The sequence below is a fragment of the Dendropsophus ebraccatus genome, chromosome 3 (assembly GCF_027789765.1).
Source record: "Dendropsophus ebraccatus isolate aDenEbr1 chromosome 3, aDenEbr1.pat, whole genome shotgun sequence".
NCBI classification, from domain to species: Eukaryota; Metazoa; Chordata; class Amphibia; order Anura; family Hylidae; genus Dendropsophus; species Dendropsophus ebraccatus.
In genome coordinates this window covers 33,105,726-33,130,546 of record NC_091456.1, presented here as the reverse complement: position 1 = coordinate 33,130,546, position 24,821 = coordinate 33,105,726, and the positions used below count along the sequence as shown (strand labels likewise).

At 43.0% G+C, this 24,821-nt stretch overlaps 1 protein-coding gene across 2 annotated transcripts in view; it reads left to right on the top strand.

The window, feature by feature from the left end:
- The window catches only part of SGSM1 (small G protein signaling modulator 1), a 113,301-nt gene that overhangs the window by 53,921 nt on the left and 34,559 nt on the right, over positions 1 to 24,821 (top strand). For both annotated transcript variants that reach the window (XM_069964108.1, XM_069964109.1), the window contains 8 exons: positions 1,733 to 1,885; positions 3,106 to 3,173; positions 7,372 to 7,517; positions 7,752 to 7,883; positions 9,320 to 9,444; positions 16,076 to 16,143; positions 18,734 to 18,897; positions 21,450 to 21,579. In XM_069964108.1, the coding sequence (XP_069820209.1) occupies positions 1,733 to 1,885; positions 3,106 to 3,173; positions 7,372 to 7,517; positions 7,752 to 7,883; positions 9,320 to 9,444; positions 16,076 to 16,143; positions 18,734 to 18,897; positions 21,450 to 21,579 (986 nt within the window). The remainder of the gene's footprint in view (positions 1 to 1,732; positions 1,886 to 3,105; positions 3,174 to 7,371; positions 7,518 to 7,751; positions 7,884 to 9,319; positions 9,445 to 16,075; positions 16,144 to 18,733; positions 18,898 to 21,449; positions 21,580 to 24,821) is intronic.

Below are 24,821 nucleotides of genomic sequence, written 5' to 3'. Positions count from 1 at the left end.
GTGTGTCAGCATTTCCTGCAAGATGAAGGCAGGACTGGCCACCCGTTCCCCAGACCTGAATCTGATTGCACACATCTGGGACATCATGTCTCGCTCCATCCACCAACAGCACAGTTGCAGCACAGACTGTCCAGGAGTTGACAGATGCTTTAATCCACGTCTGGGAGGAGATCCCTCAGGAGACCTTCCGCCACCTCATCAGGAGAACGCCCAGGCATTGTAGGGAGGTCATAATGGCACAAGGAGGCCACACACAATACTGAGCCCCATTTTGACTTGTTTTAAGCACAGTACATCAAAGTTGGATCAGCCTGTAGTTTGTTTTTCCACTTTAATTTTGTGTGTGACTCCAAATCCAGGGTAATAAATTTGATTTCCATAGATTTTTGTGTGATTTTGTTGTCAGCACATTCAAAAAAAAGTATTTAATGATAATATTTCATTCATTCATGATGTGTTTAAGTGTTCCCTTTTTTTTTTTGGAGAATTGTTTCTATCTATCTATATGTGTGTATGTATATCAGGGCTGTGGAGTCAGTAAGCCGCAGCTCTGACTCCGACTCCTGAATTTTATCAGGACCGACTCCGACTCCCAACTCCGACTCCTCCTGCTCCTTCATAAATGGCCAGTCAGATACCAGGGGAGTTATTTATCACACTGGCTCAGCAGCTTCTCCTTAATGTCCTACATGATCATAGGGCAACTTCTGAGGGAATGAGGAAAGATATAAAGCAGCTTTTCCTGTGTGTGCAGTGGATGCAGCCAGTCTCCAGCCTCCATGTCCTGAACAACTCACTACTAGACTAAATAGAGCAGGGGGGATTCTGCTGACATTCTTCTATGTTTCTAACTAAATATTCACCATACACACAGAAACACTGCTAACAATGCCAGATACCTGTAATATAGATGCCAGCCATAGTGATATAGAGGGGTCACACATAGTGATATAGAGGGGTCACTGTGGGTGTGGGGGCACGCCATAGCACACACACACACACACAGCCTGCTGCAGCCATAGTACATACACACACAAACACAGCCTGTTGCAGCCATAGCACACACGCACAGCCTGTTGCAGCCATAGCATACACACACACAGCTGCAGCCATAGGACACACGCACAGCTGTAGCCATAGAATACTGAAGTAAAAACCACATTGAGGAGAGAGGTTACTGCTGCACTACTTATGTCTTCTGCTCCTCCTCTATATTACACAGGATATCTTCATATTACACTGCTGCTCATATACAGTCATCCAGGAAGAGAACAGCACAGATCTCCCCCCACACAATGGACTCTTCCAGCTCAAAAACAAACTGCCAAAAAGTGACCGACAACTTTTCCATGACCCCCCTTATCTAATAGGGCCAGTGTCTTATAAAATGTTGCTCATAATATATATTGATGAGCCAAACTTTTAAAATTCATATCAAAACTCAATTTTAAATTGTTCTAAGATTTTTTTATTTTAAAGTCGGAGTCAGTACATTTTTTTCTCTAGCCAAAACTAGCTCCGACTCCACGACTCAAACTCCACAGCCCTGATGTATATATTATTTATTTACTTATTTAATATGGGAGAGGTGTTAATCAGTGATTGAGGTTATTAAAAACACTGCTTTGCATAGTTTAAGATGCCATGAGGGGCATCATTATCTGTACTGCAAACTGTTCTTTATTATTTTTTTTTTTGTACTTCCTTTTATCTGTCTGACATTTATTTTTAGAAAAAATCAAATGCAAGGTGCCCAGGAAACTGTTCGCAAGAACCAGAGACTTCCTAATCTGTCTCCACAGGCTATCAAACATCTATGGATTCGTACAGCACTTATTGAAAAAGTGTTAGATAAAATAGTTCTTCACTTAGTGGAAAATTCCAGGTAAGGCATATTTTTCTATGACCTAGCTAGGTACTTGTATTGAGTTTTTAATGGATACTTGGCCTTACCAGACACAGATTTTGAGATTTTTAAACACTATTTAATACCTTTTAATAAGAATAACTTTACTCATAGGGATCAGTACATTACATATGTAATGCACTGATCCATGATTCTGCGCTCGATTGCCACAGGCTGCTGAAGCAGTCGCCAATGTCAGGCAGCCTTGGAGGCCTCATAGAGGCCTTGGATTGCGCTGGTGGTCGGATTTCACACATTTTCTTTAACTAGGGTTTATTTTTGGAGTGGCTAGGCCTTATATTTGGAGAAACATGGTATGTGTATATGTATGTATAAAATCAGTGTGACCACTGCTTTTATAGCAGTGTAATGGTTGGTAATCTAGTCAATGAGCCATCAACAGTGGGAAAGAAAGAGCTGGCATATCAAGATAAGCAGACAAGTTTGCTGAATAGTTGTATATGCAAAAATATTTAAAGAGCACCTGTCACCCCCCCATGCCGGGGTGACAGGCTCCCGACCCCCCGTTAGATCCCCCTATACTTACGTGATCCCGCCGGGTCCCGCTTCCTGATGTGGTCGGGTCCCGGAGATATCAGCTCCCGAAGCCCGGCGCGCACGCTGAGAGATGAGTCCGATGCCCATAGAGAATGACGGAGCATCGGACTCCCCATTCATTCTCTATGGACGTCTGACTCTGCTGTCAGCACGCGCCGGGCTTTGGGAGCTGATATCTCCGGGACCCGGCGCGATCACGTAAGTATAGGGGGATCTAACAGGGGGTCGGGAGCCTGTCACCCCGGCACGGGGGGGTGACAGGTGTCCTTTAAGATGGGAATACCCCTTTAAAGTGGTTCACTTTAACATTAGTTTTGTAATGCAGTTTGGTGCAAAACCGGCACAATAAATGCACACTTCCACTTGAAAAAAAAAACACAGAAAAAAACCACTAAGAGCAATCAGAAACAGGATCAAACTAGCATGATGATAAACTGAAATCTTAATGTGAAGGGATTTTCAACATCCGACAGTCAACTCTCCTTTGATACTTAGGTATGTTTACTATAACCTGAACCATAATACAAATCTTTTAAAGCACTTCCCTTGAATTTGTTTTTATAAGTTTATTTTATATTGAGATTGCTTCTGAATTTATATATTTTTTTTCTTTTTTTCTTTTTTCTTCAAATTATAAACAGCAAATATTATGAAAAGGAAGCTCTTTTAATGGATCCTGTGGAAGGGCCGATCCTTGCTTCTTTGCTAGGTACACAGTCTATTAAATGCGTTTGATGTTTTCTGAAAGTAGGCCAATGGATTTACCAGTATAAAATGTCCAATTGTACTGAGATTAGCAGGTGACTCTTGAAAATATTTCTATTATAATAATTTTTTTTTTATCAAATGCTGTAGGCTTTTTAACATTCTTTGTTAACTTTAATTAGAGTTTGTCTATTTCTAGTAAATGTTTGAAATAACAGCAGCTATAATTGAATCTCTCAGTAATAGTAGCCCCTTAAAGGGGTATTCCCCCCCAAAATTATTTTTGCATTAATACGCTGCCCACCCGTAGCTTTCCATCTTTCCAATATACAGTTATTATGGATTCTGCACAGTTTTGCTGTTATCCAGCTGCATTCACCCCCACGGATTGCATAGATTCATCAGACCTCAGTCCAACCCGACACGCTCCCTGCTCCTGGCCCCCACCCGCCGTGTTGGCATCACGTGTCCTCAGTCCCAGCACAGTGAAGTGACTGAGAACACTGATGGGGTGGCTGCTGTTAGAGAGGGAGACAGTGATCAGCGCAGCTGTGACTGTCTCCTCCTCTAACAGCAGCCACCCTGTCACCCCCAGCTCAGAGCTCACGCCACCGTCCAGCACTCACCCGGAGCACACAGCCCCCCACCCCACAACCAACCCCCCCCCCCCATCACACGTGGCATCCCTCACTCACCCGCAGCATAGCCTCCTCCGCACTCACCCGCGCCCCCCCCCCCCCCCGCGGCAAGCTCCGCCCCCCGCGGTCGCCCGCGACAGGCTCCGGCCCCCTCGATCGCCTGCGGCAAGCTCCCCCCCCCCCCCCCCCGCGATCGCCTGTGACAAGCTCCACCCTTTGCAATTGCCCGTGGCAAGCTTCGCCCCCCTTAGCTCTGCTACACCTTCCCCCCAACTCAGCTCTGCTACACCTATCCCCCAACTCAGCTCTGCTACACCGTCCCCCCAACTCAGCTCTGCTACACCATCCCCCGAACTCAGCTCTGCTACACCGTCCCCCCAACTCAGCTCTGCTACACCGCCCCCCCAACTCAGCTTTGCTACACCTCCATCTCAGCTCTGCTGCACCGTCACCGCCAACTCAGCTCTGCTGCACCGTCACCGCCAACTCAGCTCTGCTGCACCGTCACCGCCAACTCAGCTCTGCTGCACCGTCACCGCCAACTCAGCTCTGCTGCACCGTCACCGCCAACTCAGCTCTGCTGCACCGTCACCGCCAACTCAGCTCTGCTGCACCGTCACCGCCAACTCAGCTCTGCTGCACCGTCACCGCCAACTCAGCTCTGCTGCACCGTCACCGCCAACTCAGCTCTGCTGCACCGTCACCGCCAACTCAGCTCTGCTGCACCGTCACCGCCAACTCAGCTCTGCTGCACCGTCACCGCCAACTCAGCTCTGCTGCACCGTCATCAGGCAGAAGCATTGCATGACGGGAAATGTAGTTTCCTATCTTGGCTATAGATCAGCTTTTAGAAAAACTTGTAACTCAGGAACGGCAGTAGCTAGAAAGATGGGAGACGGCTCAAAATACTCAGGGGGACTTGGTGAGTAAGACCAGCTAGGTTTGGAAGCATTAAATTTTTTTAGCTCTTGGGGGGAATACCCCTTTAATTACCGCACTATTTTTGTTAATTTCTTAAGGCCCTATTACACTAAACAATTATCAGCCTTTAGTGTAATTGCGCACGTTGATGTGGGCTGATTGTGGTCTTTCAACATTCTGAAAGAGCATGATTTGTGCAGCGACGGTCAGCTTCGCGTTGCTCAGTGTAACTGGAGCGGTGGCAGCAGACTGTCGCTGACTTCAGTGGGCCACCCAAATGATCTATGGATTGTTCAGGCTGCTGCTCCCCGCTGCTCCTCCAGTTGCTCCCTTCTCACTGTCTGTACGTGTAATAGCATAGGCAGCTAGCGGGGAACAATGGGGAAACAAGTGCTGAAACAAACAGCGGGGAACAAGGTGGAAATAAACTGACAGGTCAGTGCTTGCTTCCCCCAGATTATCGTGCCATGTAATATGGCCTTTAGTCCTAACAATAGCACAATGGTGTATTGCTGCCCCCTTCAGCTAGTAGGAGAAATGGAATTTTTCATAATATTAACATTAACTAGAGCCCCACACTCTTTAGAAGGCCATCTAGGCCCCTCCCACCCTGCTTTTATTAATATATTTAAAAACTAACTAGGAAGCTTATGCTACTGTTAGGACTAAGGGAAAACAGATTACTGTTAAAAATCAATGCTTTCGTTATTTCCTAACCAACTGTATAATAAAGGAGATGTAACAGAAAGTAAAACCATCTCTCCTGTTTCACGATATTCAAAATCTATTGGCAGGGAGCGGCCTCTCCTGAGAACCGGAATTTAAAAACATAATGCAAGCATCAAGCTGCACAAAAAATCTGATGTCGGAAGATCAGACTTTATTCAACCAAAGAGGTGGACACTGCTCTAGCAGAGGGTCTCTAACAAAGTTAGGCAGACGGACCATAGATCTTATAGCTAACACAAGTATAAATGTGCAGATAAGGCCAAAATTCTAACATGTAAGGTCAATGGGCCTTTCAAGCAAATAGACTAGGAGGCTGCCTATCTGGAGGGACTACCCTCTCCTTTTGTGAAAAGAATGTTTAAAGTGTCACTGTCTTGAATTTTTTTTGCAGAAATCAATAGTACAGGTGATTTTAAGAAACTTTGTAATTAGGTTTATTAGCCAAAAAATGCATTTCTATCATGAAAAAGCAGTTTGAAGCTCTCCCCCCTGTCTTCATTGTTCTCCTATGGAGAGAGCTAAATAAAAGACCAAAACAGGACAACAAAGAGTTAATCTACAAATACATCGCCCTTTATCTCCTCTGACAGTCACCACTGACCTCTCTGAGCTCTGATTACAGCGGTCACCCAGCTCCGTGCCTGTAATCATCTGTTATCTGCTTTCTGCTGTCAGCTAACTCCCTTCTTTCTCCTCCCCCCCCCCCCCCCCCCCCCCCCCCCCTCTCCCTAGACCAGACTGGGTATGTCTGATGCAACAAGTCACAATTTCCAGATTTTTTTGCAGTTGATGGTAAAGAGGAGGGAAGGGGGGGGGGACCTGGGAAAAGGCTTTTTAAATGCAGATAATGGCATATTTGGCTAATAAATCCAATTACAAAGTTTCTTAAAATCACCTGGACTATTGATTTCTGCAACAACAAAAAACAAACTACAGTGACTCTTCAACACTAGTGTGTGTTCTTCAGGGGCTCAGACTTTGACTGTGACAAAGTCTAGTTGCCATACTGCCAAGGGATCATCACCCTGAAAAAAATGTATACTTTGGTGTTGAACCTGGTCCCCATGGAATCAATTTCGGTCTCTCCTCTCCTATATTTTAAGAGAAACAGATTGCTGATCTCAGGGAGGCCAGCCACGATAACACTGCCGGCTGCTAGTGAAAGCACTCAATGCAGTGAAATCCTAGGTGCATTGTCCCCTGGGAAAAATAAATATGCAAAAGAAGAGCCTGTGGAGCCTCATTGAAGAGTCTCGAAACACAGGACTAGCCAGATATCCATCTTGGAAGGACCCAGCCAATTGAAGAGACTCTGCTTAAAGTTCTCTGATTCCGCCCAAAAGTAATGTATAAGCAGTTAACAGGCTCCAGTGATGCTGCTGCATAGTGAATCTGTCGTCTTCAGATACTGCTAGTCTCAGTTTGTCATGAAAACTTTGAATTTGAGGGTTTAAGTATGCCCAGCATATTGTTGGCTTAGATTCTTTTTTTGTCCATAACTTTATCCTTCCCGCTTTCTTAAAGGGGTTATCCAGCGCTACAAAAACATGGCCACTTTTCCCCCTACTGCTGTCTCCAGGTCAGGTGTGGTTTGCAATTAAGCTCCATTTACTTCAATGAAACTGAGTTTCAAAACCCCACCCAAACTGGAGACAACAGTAGGGGGAAAGTGGCCATGTTTTTGTAGCGCTGGATAACCCCTTTAAGAAGAAATTGATATCAGATATGACCCTGCTGGTTGAGCACTGATGTAATGTTATCTTCTTTCACCTGGATCTGTGGAGCAAAATTGAAAAAAAGCTGCATAGGTGAAATCTGCAAAATAGATCTAGGTTAAATTACTAACAATGATAAATATATATGTGTAATTTCTAAATCTACATTTAATTTTATTATCCTGTCTATGATTTTTAGTTGGTCCATGTGCATTGGAGTATACAAAAATGAAGACCGCAGACCATTTCTGGACTGACCCATCAGCAGATGAGCTTGTTCAGAGACATCGCATCCACAGTTCTCACTGCCGGCAAGACTCGCCCACAAAGAGGCCTGCCCTATGTGTGAGTTGGTTATACCTTATGCATCTAAATATTATTTAAAACCATTAATGCGTGAGGCACAGTTTTATATATGACGGGTATTTCATTGTCCCTTAAAACTCCATATAATGCTCCAAACCTGAGCGTATGGCAATTGATTACCAGTGGCTGAAGAAGTTGGATTCAGCCATAGGGAGTCCTGGAAAAGAAAAGATAAATGTGTAGATTTATAATGACTATTATTATTTTACACAGATTCAGAAAAGACACTCAAGTGGGAGTATGGATGATAGACCATCATTGTCAGCTCGGGACTATGTGGAGTCATTACACCAAAATTCAAGGGCAACTCTTCTTTATGGCAAAAACAATGTGATGGTTCAACCTGTAAGTAGAGTACTTTGTTTTATGGAATTTGATGATCAATATACGCGACATGTACATTATTTATCCCTTTGTTAAGCACCCTGATATTTTTACACTACAGGGCTCCTGTCAGGGCGGGGGAGATTGGGGGGGGCCAGGGTAGCTTAATTTTGGGAAAAAAGCATGGGAAAGGCCCTAGTTATCTTTATAATGTAATGCCTACATATACTGCGCCCCCTGCTGGACACTATGTAAAATACACCCGATTCGTGACGTCACGTTTTTTAGAGAAATTAAAGCCTGTCTGAACTACTAAATTGAGGGAAATGGCAGTATATGTGCATTTCCCATAATTTAGGAATTTGTCTAAATTTTCTTATGTAATAACATAAAATACATTTTGGTCGGAGTTCTCCTTTAAAGCAGTTAAGTCTGTGCGTCAGTAATTGATATGGTCAATGGCTGGCCAACAGTGACACTGTCTGCCTGCATAAAAAGAAGGCTTTTTTTTCTGGCATTAGAAAGCCTCTTTCATTTTTGAGAGCAGTCATTATGATTCATTTTTCATGTTGTATCACTTTACAGTGCAGTGTCTGTATATAAAATTTCTATCTGGTGCTGAAGATAGTGACACTCTGTGGAGTGGGAATCATAGCTAACATGCTTCCTGCTTTCTCCTACTCGGGTAAAAAAAAAAATAAAAAATGGTCATTGGCAGTACATTAAAAACAATGAAATGTGTGTGTCTTTGTTTTCTAGTTACAAATAAATTAAAGGGGTAGTGCAGTGCTAAGAAATTATTCACAAAATAACGTACATTACAAAGTTATACAACTTTGTAATGTATGTTATGTATGTGAATGGCCCCCTTCCCCGCCCCCCGCCCGTGGACCCGGAAGTGTAGTGCATTATACATACCTGATTCGTGTCGACCCCCGTCCGCATTTCTTCTGACAGTGATGTAATCGCGTCATAACTGTGCTCAGCCGCGATCGGCTGAGCACAGTTATGCTCATCCAATCGTGGCTGAGCACAGTTAAGAATCGTGTGCCGCATCATCAGCTGCTCAGCCACGATTGGCGTAGCATAACTGTGCTCAGCCAATCGCGGCTGAGCACAGTTATGACGCGGCAGAGGGGGGCCGGCATGAAGGACGGCAGGAGCGGGTTGGCCGGCCTCCCGAAGATTACATCACTGTCAGAAGAAATGCGGACGGGGGTCGACACGAATCAGGTATGTATATTGCACTGCACTTCCGGGTCCACGGGCGGGGGGCGGGAAACACTGTAAAGGGGGCCATTCACATACATAACATACATTACAAAGTTGTATAACTTTGTAATGTGTTATTTTGTGAATAATTTCTTAGCGCCGCCCTACCCCTTTAAATGAAAATGCTTAATTTTTGAAGGGAAATAAAAGAATAATCAGCCTAAATTCATTCATCTCTTTCCTAGAGAGATGATATGGAAGCAATCCCAGGATATTTGTCTCTTCATCAAACTGCAGATACAATGACCTTAAAATGGACCCCAAACCAACTAATGAATGGCTCTGTGAGCGATTTGGATTATGAGAAAAGGTATATATGTTTTATGTTGTTGCTTTGAATTCTTTAGTCCTTTTTTCACTGTAGGAAAAGGATATATATATATATATTATTGAATAATAACACAGTGTAGTTTTGCACATTTTTTTATTACTCATTACACTACATTAATTCATCTCATAGATCTGTATAATAATTCCATATGTAAGGCAAAAGCAGTTAGCATCTTGTCTAACCCCAATTCTTATAGCAATGTGTAATCAAAAAGACAAACTGTGACTAAAATAAAGTATTCATTGCATCTTATCCATTGCCTCTGTGCACCTTAAGGGTGCCTTCACACGTACCGTATCGCTTCATGTGAAAATCAAAACTCGCATGTAAAAATCGCACCAAAAACGCAGCAATAAAAACGCAGTGATACGGTACGTGTGAAGCTACCCTAAAGGGAACCAATCACACAAAAATTGGCTATAAAGCTAAAGAAACGTGCTGGTAGATCAGCCAGCACGCTTCCTAACCATCCCCCTGTCCCCTCCGTCCCATGAACATAGAGCCCGCAAAGTTAGTTTATTAGTCTTCCGGGCTCTATGCAAATTACCATCTATGTAGTCACGGTGGGCGGGTGTCTTCTTCAAGTAGTCACTGTCCTGGGCCGACTCCAGCGCTGTTATCACGCCCCTCTGGGCGTGTGTAGAAAGCGCTGCATGGTGACGTCATTAGGGGGGGGTGGCATTGCACGTCGGCCTTGCCGACGTCTTTACTAAGCTGCGCATGCGCAGTGCAGCCGGAGAAGACGCTGCGGTACTGCGCCTGCGCGGCGTAGTCCAGCAGCGGCTTCACCCACAGTACTGCGCATGCGCAGCTTAGTAAAGACGTCGGCCAGGCCCACGTGCAATGGTGCCCCCCCACCCCCTAATGACGTCACCATGCAGCGCTTTCTACACATGCCCAGAGGGGCGTGATAACGGCACCGGAGCTGGCCCAGTACAGTGACTACTTGAAGAAGACACCCGCCAAACGTGACTACTTAGATGGTAATTTTCATAGAGCCCGGGAGACTAATAAACTAACTTTGTGGGCTCTATGTTCATGGGACGGTGGGGTATGGTTAGGAAGCGTGCTGGCTGATCTACCAGCACGTTTCCTTAGCTTTATAGCCAATTTTTGTGTGATTGGTTCCCTTTAAGGCTATGTTCACAAAACGTATGTTTTGCATAAATCATGGCCGTTGTTGCAATTTGCAGCAATGGCCGTGATTTATGCAAAACATACACTGTATGGGAATGAATGGAATCCCGGCCGGAGTGTGTACACATAGTATACGCTACATCTGGGATTCCATCCGGCCACACGAAAAACTGACATGTCAAAGTGTCCAACTTTCGATACTGTGGGCACAACCAGCTGATTTGTAAAACATTCTTGCAGGCAAAAATAAAAATTAACTTTGCTTCAGCCTTTTACATTAAAATTCATCATTTAGGACCATGCTATAATGTATACAGTCTGTTAAATTTGACTGGACTCCAGCCTCTGGTCTCCTTCTCCGCTTATGTTAATATCATATTGTTCCTAATATTTATCCGGGGTTATCTGGGTAGCAGTAAAGGTCCTACCTCTTCGGCTCTCCAGCACTCTTCATTTCCTCTCTGCTCCAAATCTATGCCTGCACGCAATGTCCAATAGCTTCCCAACGACGTTGCAACATCGGTAATATCAGACAGCTCTTGATGATTGCCTGCATGATGCCCCTGCGCCCCCCCCCCCCTTAGTTTGTGGATGTTATGAGCAGAGATGGACAGAGGGAGGAAGTGAAATGCAGGAGAGCAGAAGAGGTAGGACCTTTTTAGCTTGCTCTCCAGCTAACTCCTATAATATCACATTGTTCTTTTGGCTCTCTTTACATCTCATGTTGTGTACCTCTCGGCCTGTGTGCTCTATTCCATTGTTAACATCCTGCTTCCTTGTGGGTGCAGTGAGACATGTACAGAAACTCAGTGTTTACCCCCACCCCAGTAGAATGACCTATACACAGGTCACAGAACATACCTAGAAAATGCTCACTTTCATATGAATAAGGTCTGCGCCATGTCATTGTGTCTATGACCATGGGGCTTACTGTAAAGCATATCGCTAATTGCTGTTGAAAATCGCTCAGGGAAGATGGCTGGCTCCCATAATAATACACATAAAATAAAATAAATATTACAATATGAAGATAGAAACTGTTTAGAAAAGAGAGCATGTTTAAGTATTTGTCTCTTAATTAGTAATTTAAAAAAAACTTTTACTTTAAGGGCCACTTCTGTGCATTTTGTACAGTGAGGTATATTTACTTTTGCAAATAGTTTGCACCAAACTGGCTTATATGACTTGACGAGTTACTTATCCACTATATGCACACTATTGTGTACGTCGGGTATCGCTCTCTTGGCGCAGTGCGCCTGTATCTTTTGTATCATAGCCCTAAAAAAACATCGCTGAGTGAGTGTGGATTTCTAGGAGTTTATTTTTAAGCTGACCGTGTAAAAGAGGAAAGAAACAGCATGGTGCTTTTTGTTAGTCTGTCTTCCAGAGTGGAGTAGTTTAGAGCAGCGCTTCTTAAACTGTAAGGTGCTGCTTGGTGAGGCGTGTGGTCTGACATTGGTCCTGTGTGTGTCTGAAAGTGCATACAGCAGGGACTTTAAGGAAGAGACACACTAAGAATGCCAGCCGTGTAGGCTCCGTACTTGAAATAGGTAAAGAACCTGTGATTATGACAAGGTCATGATCTCACAGATCCTTCAACAAGTCACTGCATCTGAGTGTGAAGAGCATAGGGGAGCTGATGAGGATCCACAGCAGAGGTTGGAAACGCTTCTATCCTATCTCCTTCGTCTCATCCTTACATCTTTACTACTGCCTGGGTAATATATTCCCAGGGAGATAACCCCGGACTGTGTACTTCGACGTGGGGATTCCTTTGTTGATCCCTGTGTGAGTTAAGGTAGCTGCCAATAGAAGAGGTGCTAAGGTGGTCACTGCTGGTATTAGAAAAGGTGCTGAGGGGGCTAAATGCCGCTATTAGAGGCGCTAAAGGGGGTCAGGAGTCATTGCTGTTACTATTAGGAAGAGGGGACTGCCACCTAGCTAGATGGGTGGGAATGAGGATAGGACTGCTGTACTGTGGTGTTGGTTTGTTTAATAATTATTTTTTTAAGCACTGCAGGTGGGACATTATGTGCACTGTGAGGTACTATTTGGTTGGAGTGAAATGGGTGCTGCACGGTGATCTCTTACGCTGCCCAGTTGATGTGTTTGTCGTTGAGGCATCAGCATGGATTGGCTGCGGAGTTCAGAACTATTTTACGAACTTCAGAGAAATAAAAAACCAGAAGGATTTTTTCAGGAAAGTTAGTTTGACATTTTAATATATGATGTGCACTTACTGTAAGTCTGGTGATATGAGACGCGGTTGTACTTTTTTCCAAGATAAGGTTATTGAAAAGACTGAATAATTAAGGCTCTATGACTAATAACATGTTAGTGCTAAGGTAATGCAGTTAAATTTAAAATTTTGCAGGTATCTTGACATTATCCTGTGCAATACGAGCGAAAATGTTAATAGGGGGAAGAACAGAATGATCTTTTGGAATATTCACATTTCAGTTTTCCCTAAAATAGAAGCACTGTAGGTAGAATTATATTCAAAGTGAATAGTTTTGCAATAAAATATGCAGAATGAAAGCAATGATACAACCCAAAGTATTATACTTACAGTAAACCAAAACCTGTATTAGAAAGGATACTGTTGCATAACATATGTCACGTGTCATTGCCCCATTTGTTTGACCTGAAAGAGAACCCTTATTGCCTTTAATTTAAAATCTTTGCACAAAAGGATAAGATGAAGTGCGGCAGCTCACCAAAATCAGTTAAAAGATGCTTTATTTGGAAATAGAAGGCATCAATAGCAGGTACTATCCACAAATAAACAGAGCGACGGCCGTTTCACATATAAAACGCTTCTTCTCGGCTCGAGACGAGCCGTGGATAGTACCTGCTATTGATGCCTTCTATGTCCAAATAAAGCATCTTTTAACGGATTTTGGTGAGCTGACGCACTTCATCTTATCCTTTTGTGCAAAGACTTTACTGGACTGTTTTCTCAAGCTGAGCACCACCTACGGTAGAGTTACACAAACCAAGGGAGAGTCACGGTGAGGTCCAAGCTTGGTTTCCTAAAACTGGGGACAGTGCCAGCATGCACATCTTGTGTGAATCTTTAATTTAAAATACCTTCAAAGTTGGAACATCTAGAAAGTCCATAAAAAAACTTTAGCTGATATGAGAAGTTTGAGTATTTCCTACTGCCTTGTGCTGCTGAATGGTGAGCCGTTGGCTTGTAAAACAGTATTACAATGTTGTTGTTATTGATTGACAGAAAAATAATGCATCAAGAAAGAGTTATTGGATCGGAATAAAGGGGTACTTCAGAGGCTAAGGTGATAGATTACTATCATCGCTCCCTGTGCTAGAATATAATAGAAAAGTATACAGTACAGGGCAGAATGGTACCCTGCCTTCTATATCGCTGTGCCGCAGCGCTAGATGAGAGCAGAGAATTGGGAGCTGTAGGGCTATCCACGATAATCTTAGATAGCCCTGCAGTTCTAGACACAAACTACAGTGGCAGCAAAGGTGGCTGTGTATTTCCTTATTGCTACCAGTTTTTATCTGAATTGAAAAAATATACTTTTTTCTTTTTAACCCCTTTGCTGCAAAATGACGTATCGGGAACGTCATGAAAAGCAGGGAGTTCCTGCATTATGACGTTACCGGAACATCATGTTTTCCTTTCCTCACCCCATTGTCCCTGATGGTGATTGTGCGACAGAAGTTGGCTACTGCACATACCCTCCTCCCACCGCCACTGTCCAAAGAGTAGCCGCGCTCCTCTCCAGGCAATTAACCACATAGACGCCAACCACGGCCTTCTATGGGGAGTATGGAGGAAGATAGTCCATCACTTGTAATCATAGCAGCCCAGAACCTGGGCGGTGCTTCTGGGCTGCTGGCCTCTGTAAGTGTTCAGGCTCCTGCACTGAGGCAGGAGCCTGATTTGTATGAGCTGTCAGTGAGGAACTGAAAACTCATCCAGTTTATATAATGCAATACAGCACAGATAATGTGACATCTTGTTTATGGGTTTGACTTAAAGGGGTTGTCCAGGATAAAAATACATTTAACTGTCCTGCCAGGGCTGCAGGAGAGGTGTCGGTGTTATATACTTACCTCTTACGGTCCGCTGCTAGATTTGGTAAACCCGCTTTCCTCAGCTGTCAGCAATTTCATAACATCTTGTCACTCGCCATTCCCTCCAGAAATATACGCTCAGCGTAACCAGTATGGAACCTATACTGAGATTCCAGTTCTAGAGGGAACATAACGTCACCGGTTGTTTTGAAATTGGTGACCGCAACAGAGAGCAGGCGGTATGGGAGAGGTGAGTATGTATCACGGACATCTCCTCTACAGTCCCAGCAGCATAGTTAAATGTAGTTTTATCCCGGGCAACATCTTTAGGGATAGTAGACACTCCTTTGGGACATCTTTTCATAGCTATAGGAATATATTCTAATAAATTCAGAGGAGTCATAGCATCATTTAGTTGTGGTAATTCATTATAATACTTTTATATATTTGTCTTATCTTTATCTAATGACAGCTCTTCAAAGGTGGCTAAAACAAGGATGGATAATGGCTGATAATAGCTACTCTGATGTACTAGCAGTTCACGTTAACAGATCACCCAAACGGTTATTTAGCACTCAAAAGTACAGAAGCTTGTAAAATAAAATAAAAAAATAAAAAATAATTGCTTATCTTTTGCTGTATAAAAACATAGATTCCAGTGTAAAAAGGTTAATCAATTTCTTCATCCTTTAGGATAGACCATCAGTGTAAGATATCTACGAATACCCATGAATTTTGACAGCAATTACATTACTACATTATATTTTTAAAAGCAATTGTAGAATTGCTCACGGATAACGCAGAACATTGCAGAAGTATTCACAAATGACAGCTTGATATTTAAACAAACCAACATTTTTGGGTCAGTCTAAATGCCTTTCTCATGTGATTATTATCATCACCATGCTGTTCACGGGGCTTAATAAAAAATATGTGACCACAATGCAGACTATTTAAATGTGGACATAATCTTGGGCTATGTTGTTTATATTATACAGTAGTAAATATTGAGAACAATGGCGCTACATTTGGAGCTTTTGCCAGGGAAACCTCCAGGTATGTGTCCTAATTACAAAGACCCAACATATTTCTCTTTTAAGTACAATGAAATCTGTCCAGCTCAGTGTCAAAAAGGTTTTTTCAGCAATGACCAACTGTATGGGAAAGCACATCAGAATTATATATACATAAAAAAAAAAAAAAAAACAGCAACCCAAACCTGCACAGAAAAGCATTTCCTGCTTCTGTGGGGTTTGTGGATCTGTTCATGTGCTAGGGGCATCCTGAACAAGTGCACCCAACCTGGGGTCAGGCGTGAACAAGTGTATGAAATTAGATTTTTAGATACACACTAAGATATGAGAGTACGACTGAACTATTAAATGTTCTTTTATATTATTTGTTTCTCTCTGTTAATATTTTTTAGTGTTTATTGGGACTATGCAATGACTATTCGTCTTGAGGAAATTGTGTATTTGCATTGTCACCAACAAGGTATGCATCTACATTTTTTATTTTTTTATTTTAAACTTTATACATCTTACTTCATAAGGTTCTGTAGACAGAGGTTTATGGGGAAGAATGGTTTATGCCACATGTGGTTTTTTTTTTTTTTTTTTTTTGTTAACCTTACTGGAGGTTTAATTGACCTATCTATGGGTCCATTTACACAGGATTATCTGACAGATTATCTCTCAAAGATTTGGAGCCAAAGCCAGAAACAGACTATAAACAGAGATCAGGTCATAAAGGAAAGCCTGAGATTTCTTCACTCTTCAAATCCATTCTGGCTTTGGCTTCAAATCTTTACCCTAACGGTAATATAAACTAGTGAAAGAGAGGCTGAATAGAACGATTGATTGATTTATTATTTACATTGTTCTGTGCAGCTGGTTCAGAGACAAAGTTTTTGCACCACACTAGTCCTCTTCATTATGTGAGTGCGCTTGGTAGTCCTTGATACTCATGAGCATCAGCTCTTGGCATTTATCTAACTATGTGTATATATACTGTGTAAAGGCAGACAGCTGTCACTCAGCAGCCGGTGGGCAGAGAGGGAAGTGCTACACAGATGATATATAGGTGGGAGAAAGAGAAGATAGATAGATAATTGGAGAGGAAAGAAATAGATAAAATGATACATATAGTTTCTAGACAGATAATAAGAAGATGGATAATACAGATGGGTAGAGAGAGAGTGGACATGGAGACAGTTGGCTGATACCCAAACTTATTTAAAAACCAGCAGAGGCACAGACATGGAGGGAGGCATGACGATCCTGGACGCTACCCGGGGAGGTTGCAGAGAATGTAAACAGGCTGTGCAGAAATCGCAGGTCGTCAACGAGGAAGCAAGGCCTGTGTCAGCGCAGCTGCCCCTACATACAACCCACTGATTTATGTTATAACCTGTGTCTCTGTGAGCCCGGTTTCCCCTACAACACAGGCTACGCTACCGTCTCCCATGTCCACAGGGGCATAGCCAAATCAAATTTGCGAAATTTAAATCAGATGGCAGTGACTGTGCAACTAGATGGAATTAATTTGATTATTCGCCCATCCCTACTACTTACATGTCTGGAATGACTGAACCTGTAACAAGACAACTTTGTTTACAGAACGAAGGCTCCATGGGTGTTTTTTTATCTCATGAATCTAGTAGAGCAATATTTTGAGATGCTAAAAACCACCCTGAATGACAAATAGTGATTCCATGCTTCTTCCTCATTCCATCTGAATAAGAGTTGAACACTTGAATTTACATGTTTTGAATTTTGTTACACAATTATGTGGTTAGATACTTACTTTATTAGTGGACTGTTATATTGTTCACACTAACTGTGTAGCCATTAAAGCAAATATACCACTTTGCCTATTGAAACTTTTGTATATAACCTGGTGGTTGTTGGCGCGTAGATCCCGGTAGCGCCAACCATTTTTGAAACAGGCACCCGGTTCCCGCCATCTGTGCCGATTACTCTATTCTCAGCTAGGCCCGTTTGGCGCCCTGGAGGCGAGTCCAGCACCCCCACTTCACCCATTTCCCCTCCCATCGGTGACGCAGCCAGATTCTGAAGGAGGTGTGTCACCCAGGGAGAGGAGATATCCGTGCATTGTGGGCACTGGGCCAGCCTCCAGTGCACAGAGTGGGCCCAATTGCAGATTAAGAAACCAGCGCAGATGGCAGGAACCAGGCAGCAGTTTAAAAAATAGGCAGCACCACCGGGATCTCCGTGCCAACCAGGTTCTATAAAAAAAAAAAATTCATCAGGCAAAGTAGTACATTGAACAACAACTAGAAAATGACCACTCCGGCACTAATAGAAAATATATATTCTCCCCGCTGGCTGTGGGGGATCCTTAAGTCTGGACACACTATTACTGCTTTACCAGGTGCTCGCTATACTGTGAGATATCAGCTATCACTATTCAAAATAGAAATGAGACAAACAGCACTGACCGCTTCTTGAGGTGTGTTTTTTCTTTATTTTTGTGCGTAAAACAATTGCATTGTGTGGGTGGGAGAAAGGCTGCGAGTGCTCTCATTTCTATTTTAAATATTGAAAGTACTAAATTCACTTTTAAGTCTAAATATTGAAAGGGTAAATGTTATTTTAAAAAAACTGACATGTCATAGCGACATATCAGGTGCTTTCATTAGTGAGGGTGTCATTAACCCCATTTAGCTCAGTGCTGGGCCCTGTTTCTGTTTGGCACCGCTCGGCTCTTCTTGAAGAATGGCAAGAGCAGTGTACAGAGTTATAGAAACTTACAGTGAGCAGCAGCCCCATGAGGATAGAGTCATATATCCCTCCCTCTACAAAAATTGAGCGAGATCTGTTGATCAAGGCCAACTGGCAGGGAGAAACCACCAAAGGCATTTTGGCTGACTCAAAGCCAGGTTCCTGGTCAAAGTTATGACAATGATCCCTCTGAAGTGTTGCAGTTGTTAGGAGTATACTTATAAGGTAGGCTGTCCCTGTTTCATGCTGCCCATGGTTCTGGCAGCATGAAACTGGTGACAGGTTCCCTTAATCAGGACCTCTTATCTGCTAATTTGTGCTTTTTGTTTCTCAACATCCAGTTGACAGTGGTGGCACCGTAGTTTTAGTTAGTCAAGATGGAATACAAAGACCTCCTCTCAGGTTCCCCCGTGGAGGGCATCTTCTCCAGTTTCTCTCCTGTCTTGAAAATGGTCTACTCCCTCATGGACAACTTGATCCTCCATTGTGGTCACAAAGAGGAAAGGTATTTAAGATATATTAATGCGTTTGTGGAGATTTTTATAAAACCAATTGAAAGGAAAAATTGACTTTGCATTCTTTCATCTTCAGAACTATGGCACACCCCAAAAAAATCTACACAACATTTTACTGCCGTTTATGTTTATTATGAATAGGCAAACGATGAAGAAGCTCAAAAATCCATGCAGGATGGAATCATTGTGGATTTTACCTGCAAATTAATGCAACTAATGGTGCGTTTACACAGGCAGATTTATCTGACAGATTTTGGAATCTCAGTCTTTCCTTTATGACCCATTCCCTGTTTATGGTCTGTGCCTGGCTTTGCCATAAAAAATCTGTCAGATAAATCTGCCTGTGTAAACGCACCATTTTGCAGTAATTGCAATCCACAGAAGTAAATAAACAGTTATCAGTTTCTGTTGTCAATTTTATTGGATTTTCACCCCTTCAATGTTAAGGGATGAAATCTGTGAGTCTGCAGAACATGCAGATTTTGCTGTAAATTCATGGTGGATTTGTTGCAGAAAATCAGTTTTTTGGATCTAGATTTCCTCTATATTAGTGACTATATGCCTTAGCGGACAAATTTTACTCCCAAAATCCCTAAAACACATGCATATTCGACTAAGCCGAGAACATGTGTGTTCACAGTGGGCAGAGGAGAATACCTTGCTGCCTGATAACTCTGGCAGAGGCTTCTTCTCCTAGGATTAAATAACACTTAAATACAGTCTCGATATTTGACTCTTCTTTCCATCTGATATAACTGTCCTAATGCTGCTTACGTTTCCCATGATGTCTCTGGAGGAGAGAGTGGCGTCTTATCACTGCAGTAGCTCTGCATCTTACATGATATGACACAGCTGTCTCCCTGGTAAAGTGTCACTGTTGTTTCACAAAACTTTTGACATGTCATAGAGATATGTCAAAAGTTTTAATCGGTCCAGCTTTGTGTTCAGACCCATACCGATCAGGATATAGAGCCTGGAGAAGACCGCGGGTAAGCATGGTCCTCTCCTGGCTCAGTGTCACGTGATCAGTCAGTGCTCAACTGATAAGTCTGACTGTTCACGTGATACAGTACCAGGAGCCAGAGCCGCCCAGCTCTGTCTCCCGATCAGACCCGGACCGATCAAAACTTTTGACACATCCCCGAAACTGCTTGTACTGACAGATAGCTGCTTGTAATCCAAGATCTGTCCTGGGGTCCATTTGGCAGGTGGTGCAGTTATTGTCCTAAAAACAACTTTTAAACTTGCAGCCCTGTGTCAATTTGGTGTGGCCTACAGTTTCTATGCCCTAGGCTTGCACCGCCTCACTGTCCTTCCTCCCCATCCTCTTCACCATTAGGAATGCCCCCAGGCAGGATTTCTTCTAATAATCACCTGTCAGAACACTGCACATGTGCTGGATAGTTAAGGCCCCTGTGCAGTGTTCAGACAAGTGAAGAATAGGAAAAATCCTGCCCAGAAGCATTCCTAATGGTGAAGAGGATGTGGAGGAGAGATGGAGAGGCAGTGCAAGCCTAGGGCATAAACAGTCTAGGCCACACCAATTTGACACAGGGCTGCAAGTTTAAAAGTTGTTTTTTAGGACAATAACTGCACCACCTGCCGAACGGACCCCAGGACAGATCTTGGATTAAAAGCAGAGTCACTTTAAGGACGGCAGACATTCTATACATTGGGCTGTACAGAGAAACAAGGATGGTGGGACTTGGTGGGAAAGGAAGTAGTCTATGAGCTGCCAGGAGGCATCTGGTTGGTGATGATGCAACACCTACACGGGAGACACCACTTACTGTTATGCATAAAAGCATGCAGCTTCCTGGTGGTCACAGTGGTGGTCACATGGCCCATCTGCAGTAATTGAGCGAATAGGGCTGGGTGATTACTCAAATTAGTTAGATTAATTTGCCTAGATTTTAGAGTCAATTTCTTTGAAAATGGTAAATTAGATTTCAATTTAGAGTAGCTTCACACGTACCGACTCGCAGCGTTAACGCTCGGCTAGGTCCTGGCAGATCACTTTCAATACATACACATAGGGGTCTGAACGACCGCTGCGTGTATGTAATTCTGCCGGCTGCGGCAGGGCAACACACTGATTGGCCGGGCAGGAGAGCAGTATGCCGGGACCCCGTGCAGCGAGGACAGGTAATGTATACAGAGCGGGAGCCGGGCGGCAACAGAAGGGGTTAAGCGGCCGGCAGAATTACATACACGCAGCGGTCGTTCAGATCCCCTCAGTTATACTGCATTGTGACCCCTTATTATATTACATTGTGTCCCCTTTTTAAGTTTTAGTGCACTGTGTCCTCTTTTGCACTGCACCCACCTCCCTTAATATATAATGTAGTGTGTACTGTGCCCCTGCTTAATGAGGTATAATGCATGTTGTTCATTTCTGTATACTTATTGTACTTAACTTTTGTTTATTGTGGTACTCTATTTTTAATGTGGCCTAAAGCATTAAAGTAGAGAAGCAATACGAATGCGGTTTTTTTGCTCTAATCAAATTTTTTTTTTTTTTTTTTGTCGTTTTACAACTTAGGGCAAAGTATTTCCCAAGCTTAGAAAAAGAAGTCCTCAGGGTTCCTCAGAGTCCACTTCAGACAAGGAAGAAGATGAAGCAACAGACTATGTATTCAGAATAATATACCCAGGGAGTCAATCTGAGTTTGGTATGGACACATTAATGGAGTTGTATGAATAGGAAATTACATAAAATATTTGTTAATGTGTTCCACACAGTAATTTTTTTTTACTATTGATACATCTCTTTACAAATTCAGTTTTTTATGCTTTGTGTTTCCTACTTGATGACCTGCTCATCCATTAGGTATTTTATTGCGATAATATGATAAGGCTGCTTTCATTTTATATTAGCATTTAGTAAATGCATATAATGAATTATTTTCTTTTAAATCAACTGGTGCCAGAGATTTGTAATTTACTTCTATTACAAAATCTCTAGTTTTTTATTACTTATCAGCTGCTGTATGTCATGCAGGAAGTGGTGTATTCAGTCTGACACAGTGCTCTCTGCCGCCACCGCTGTTCGTTACAGGAACTCCCAAGAGCAGTAGAAAATCCATATAAAAGACCTCTCCTGTTCTCCAAACTGGAAAGAATAGACCACTTCCTAACAAACATAATGTACTGGAAGACTTGAGATATTTTTTAATAGAAGTGAATTACAAATCTCAGGCACTTTCTGTCACCAGTTAATTTGAATGAATTTTTTTTTTTTTTTTTTACTGGCATACCCTTTTAGGGTGTGTTCACACATAACTGATCCGCAGCGGATTTCTCGCTGCGAATTTGCAGCGAGTTCCGCTCTGGATCCTTGCCCTGTACACTTATGGGCAGACAAACTCGCAGCGGGATGCACATCCCGCTGTAAGTATGTCCGCAGCCTGCCCCGTTAACCCCACGGCCGTCGGAGCGTATACTTCACCTGGTCCCCACTCCAGCTTGCTTCGTAACTCCCGGCACGTCCCGCTTGGTCAATCAGTACGCTACCCCGTTGAAGCTAGCCTGAGCGGGGACCAGGTGAAGTACGCTCCGGCGACCGGGGGGGTTAACAGGGCGAGCTGTGGACATACTCACAGTGGGATGTGCATCCTGCTGTGAGTTTGTCTGCCCATAAGTGTACAGGGCAGGGATCCACAGCCGATCTGTTGCTGATCCGTTACGTGTGAACGCACCCTTAAGCTACAAAAACATAAAAAAGAAATGTATAGAAGCCAACATTATGAAATATCTTCATTTTGGATGTTTTGTTAATGTACTGTGCGTTTATATAGCTTTTAATTTGTTATACCACCTAACAGTTTTGGGCAAATTCTGCATGTCCTGGTGACCATTAACAATACAATTTTGGGTGAACTCCGCTCATCCCAATCATAGGGTCACAGTGCCAGTAGCAGGATCCCAGTTGTAACACACAGCCAGGACCCTGCTGTAGCTTCTTGGAACAGAGATGAGTCTGATCCCATCCTTCAGTTGGATATTTGAAAGAGGGGCAGGGTGCTTCAGGCCTGCCATAGTGGTATGTCTGTCAGTAACGAGCAATAATGCTTTGGTATACTGAGTTTAACAAGCCATTATAGAAATATTTAATTGATCGCACCCGCATGTATGCCGCTTGATGAAAACCGGCCATAATGCGTAGCAAACAATTTTGTTTGTTGTAAAACACAATGTCATGGAGCCTGGTATATCCAGTTCATTTAGAAACCACTTCTTAAATAGTCCGGGTCCCCTCCACCCCACCTGCCACTACCGGTTTAGGGGTTACGGATCAAGTTGACAAAAATACGCAAACATTACTCAAAAAAAAAAAAATACACAGATCATACAAATGATCCCACTTGAGATAAAAACATACCAAAGACCATCCAAAAAATACTGATTTTAAAAATAAATCACTGGATATAAAACTATTCCTACAGGATTGGGTAAATCTTTAGTCACTTATGAACCAAACTTATGGAAACAACATAAAAAAACACGCATTCCTAGATCTGCACTGTAGGACACTGACATCCGGTGTATGACGTGAGTTAACCCCAGAGTGGTAGCCTTGAAGACCTAGATTTATCCCTAACCCCTTAAGGACGGCGGAGGCATACATGTACGCCCCCGCCGCCTGGGACTTGGCGCATCAGGGCGTACATGTACTCCCTGCCGGGGGGCCGTGCTCAGGGGCTGAGCTCGCTTCAGAGCGGGTGAGGACCGGCTGCTATTAGCAGCTGGGCTGTCACCCTCAATGGCAGGCTGCTGCGATCGCACGGAAGCCCTCCGTTAACCCCTTAAACTCTGTGATCACGGCTTTAAGTGTAAGTGATAGGAGCATCTCGGCCGATCGTATGACCTGACTGCCAGAGGTATACACCTTACCTCCGTGCAGTCTGATCTTCTGAATCTTCAGAAGATCTCAGATAACACTGATCCCTGCTTTGCTATGGCATAGCTGTGATCAGTGCATGAAATCTAATGTATTGATGTAACAGTCCCCTAAAGGGACTTAAAATGTGTAAAAAAAAAAAAAATAATAAGTTTTAAAAAATGTCCCAAAGCCCCTCCCTCAATAAACGTGAAAATCACCCCCCTTCCCATTTTATACATAAAACACATAACTTATAATTTATTATGTATATAATATAACTTAATATGTAATATACCGTAGCATGCGTTATCGTCTGGTCTATTAAAATAAAACAATATTGTTCCCACACGGTAAACGGCGTGAACAAAAAGCGGTAAAAAAACGCAGCAACTGCTTTTTTTAAATTACATTTTATGTATAAAAAAAATTATAAAAAAAGATCAATACGTTTGATCTAGGAAAAAATGTTACTAATAAAAAACTATAGATCGTGGCGCAAAAAATGACACCTCATACGACCCCGTAGGTAAAGAAAAATAAAAGCAATATGAGTCACAATAACCATTTTAAAGGGGTAATGCGGCGCTAAACAATTATTCACAAAATAACACACATTACAAAGTTATACAACTTTGTAATGTATGTTATGTATGTGAATGGCCCCCTTCCCCGTGTTTCCCCCCACCCACGCTAGACCCGTAAGTGTGGTGCATTATACTCTGCCATCTTGGGAAAATGACGTAGTTTTCGGGAGGCTGGCCGAACCTCTCCATCCGTCTCTCATGCCGGCCCCCCTCTGCCGTGGCAGATTTTGTTTTATGGCAGATTAAAAGATGCCATTACAAAGTACATCTGTTCCTAAAAAAAAGCCCTCACATGGCCCTGTAGGTGGAAAATAAGAGTTATGGATCTTAGAAGATGAGGAGGAAAAAACTAAAGCACCAAAGTGACAATTGGCCTGGTCTTTAAGGTCATTTCAGACACGGTCCTTAAGGGGTTAAGGTTGAACCTACGCCTTCAGGGCTCCCCCTC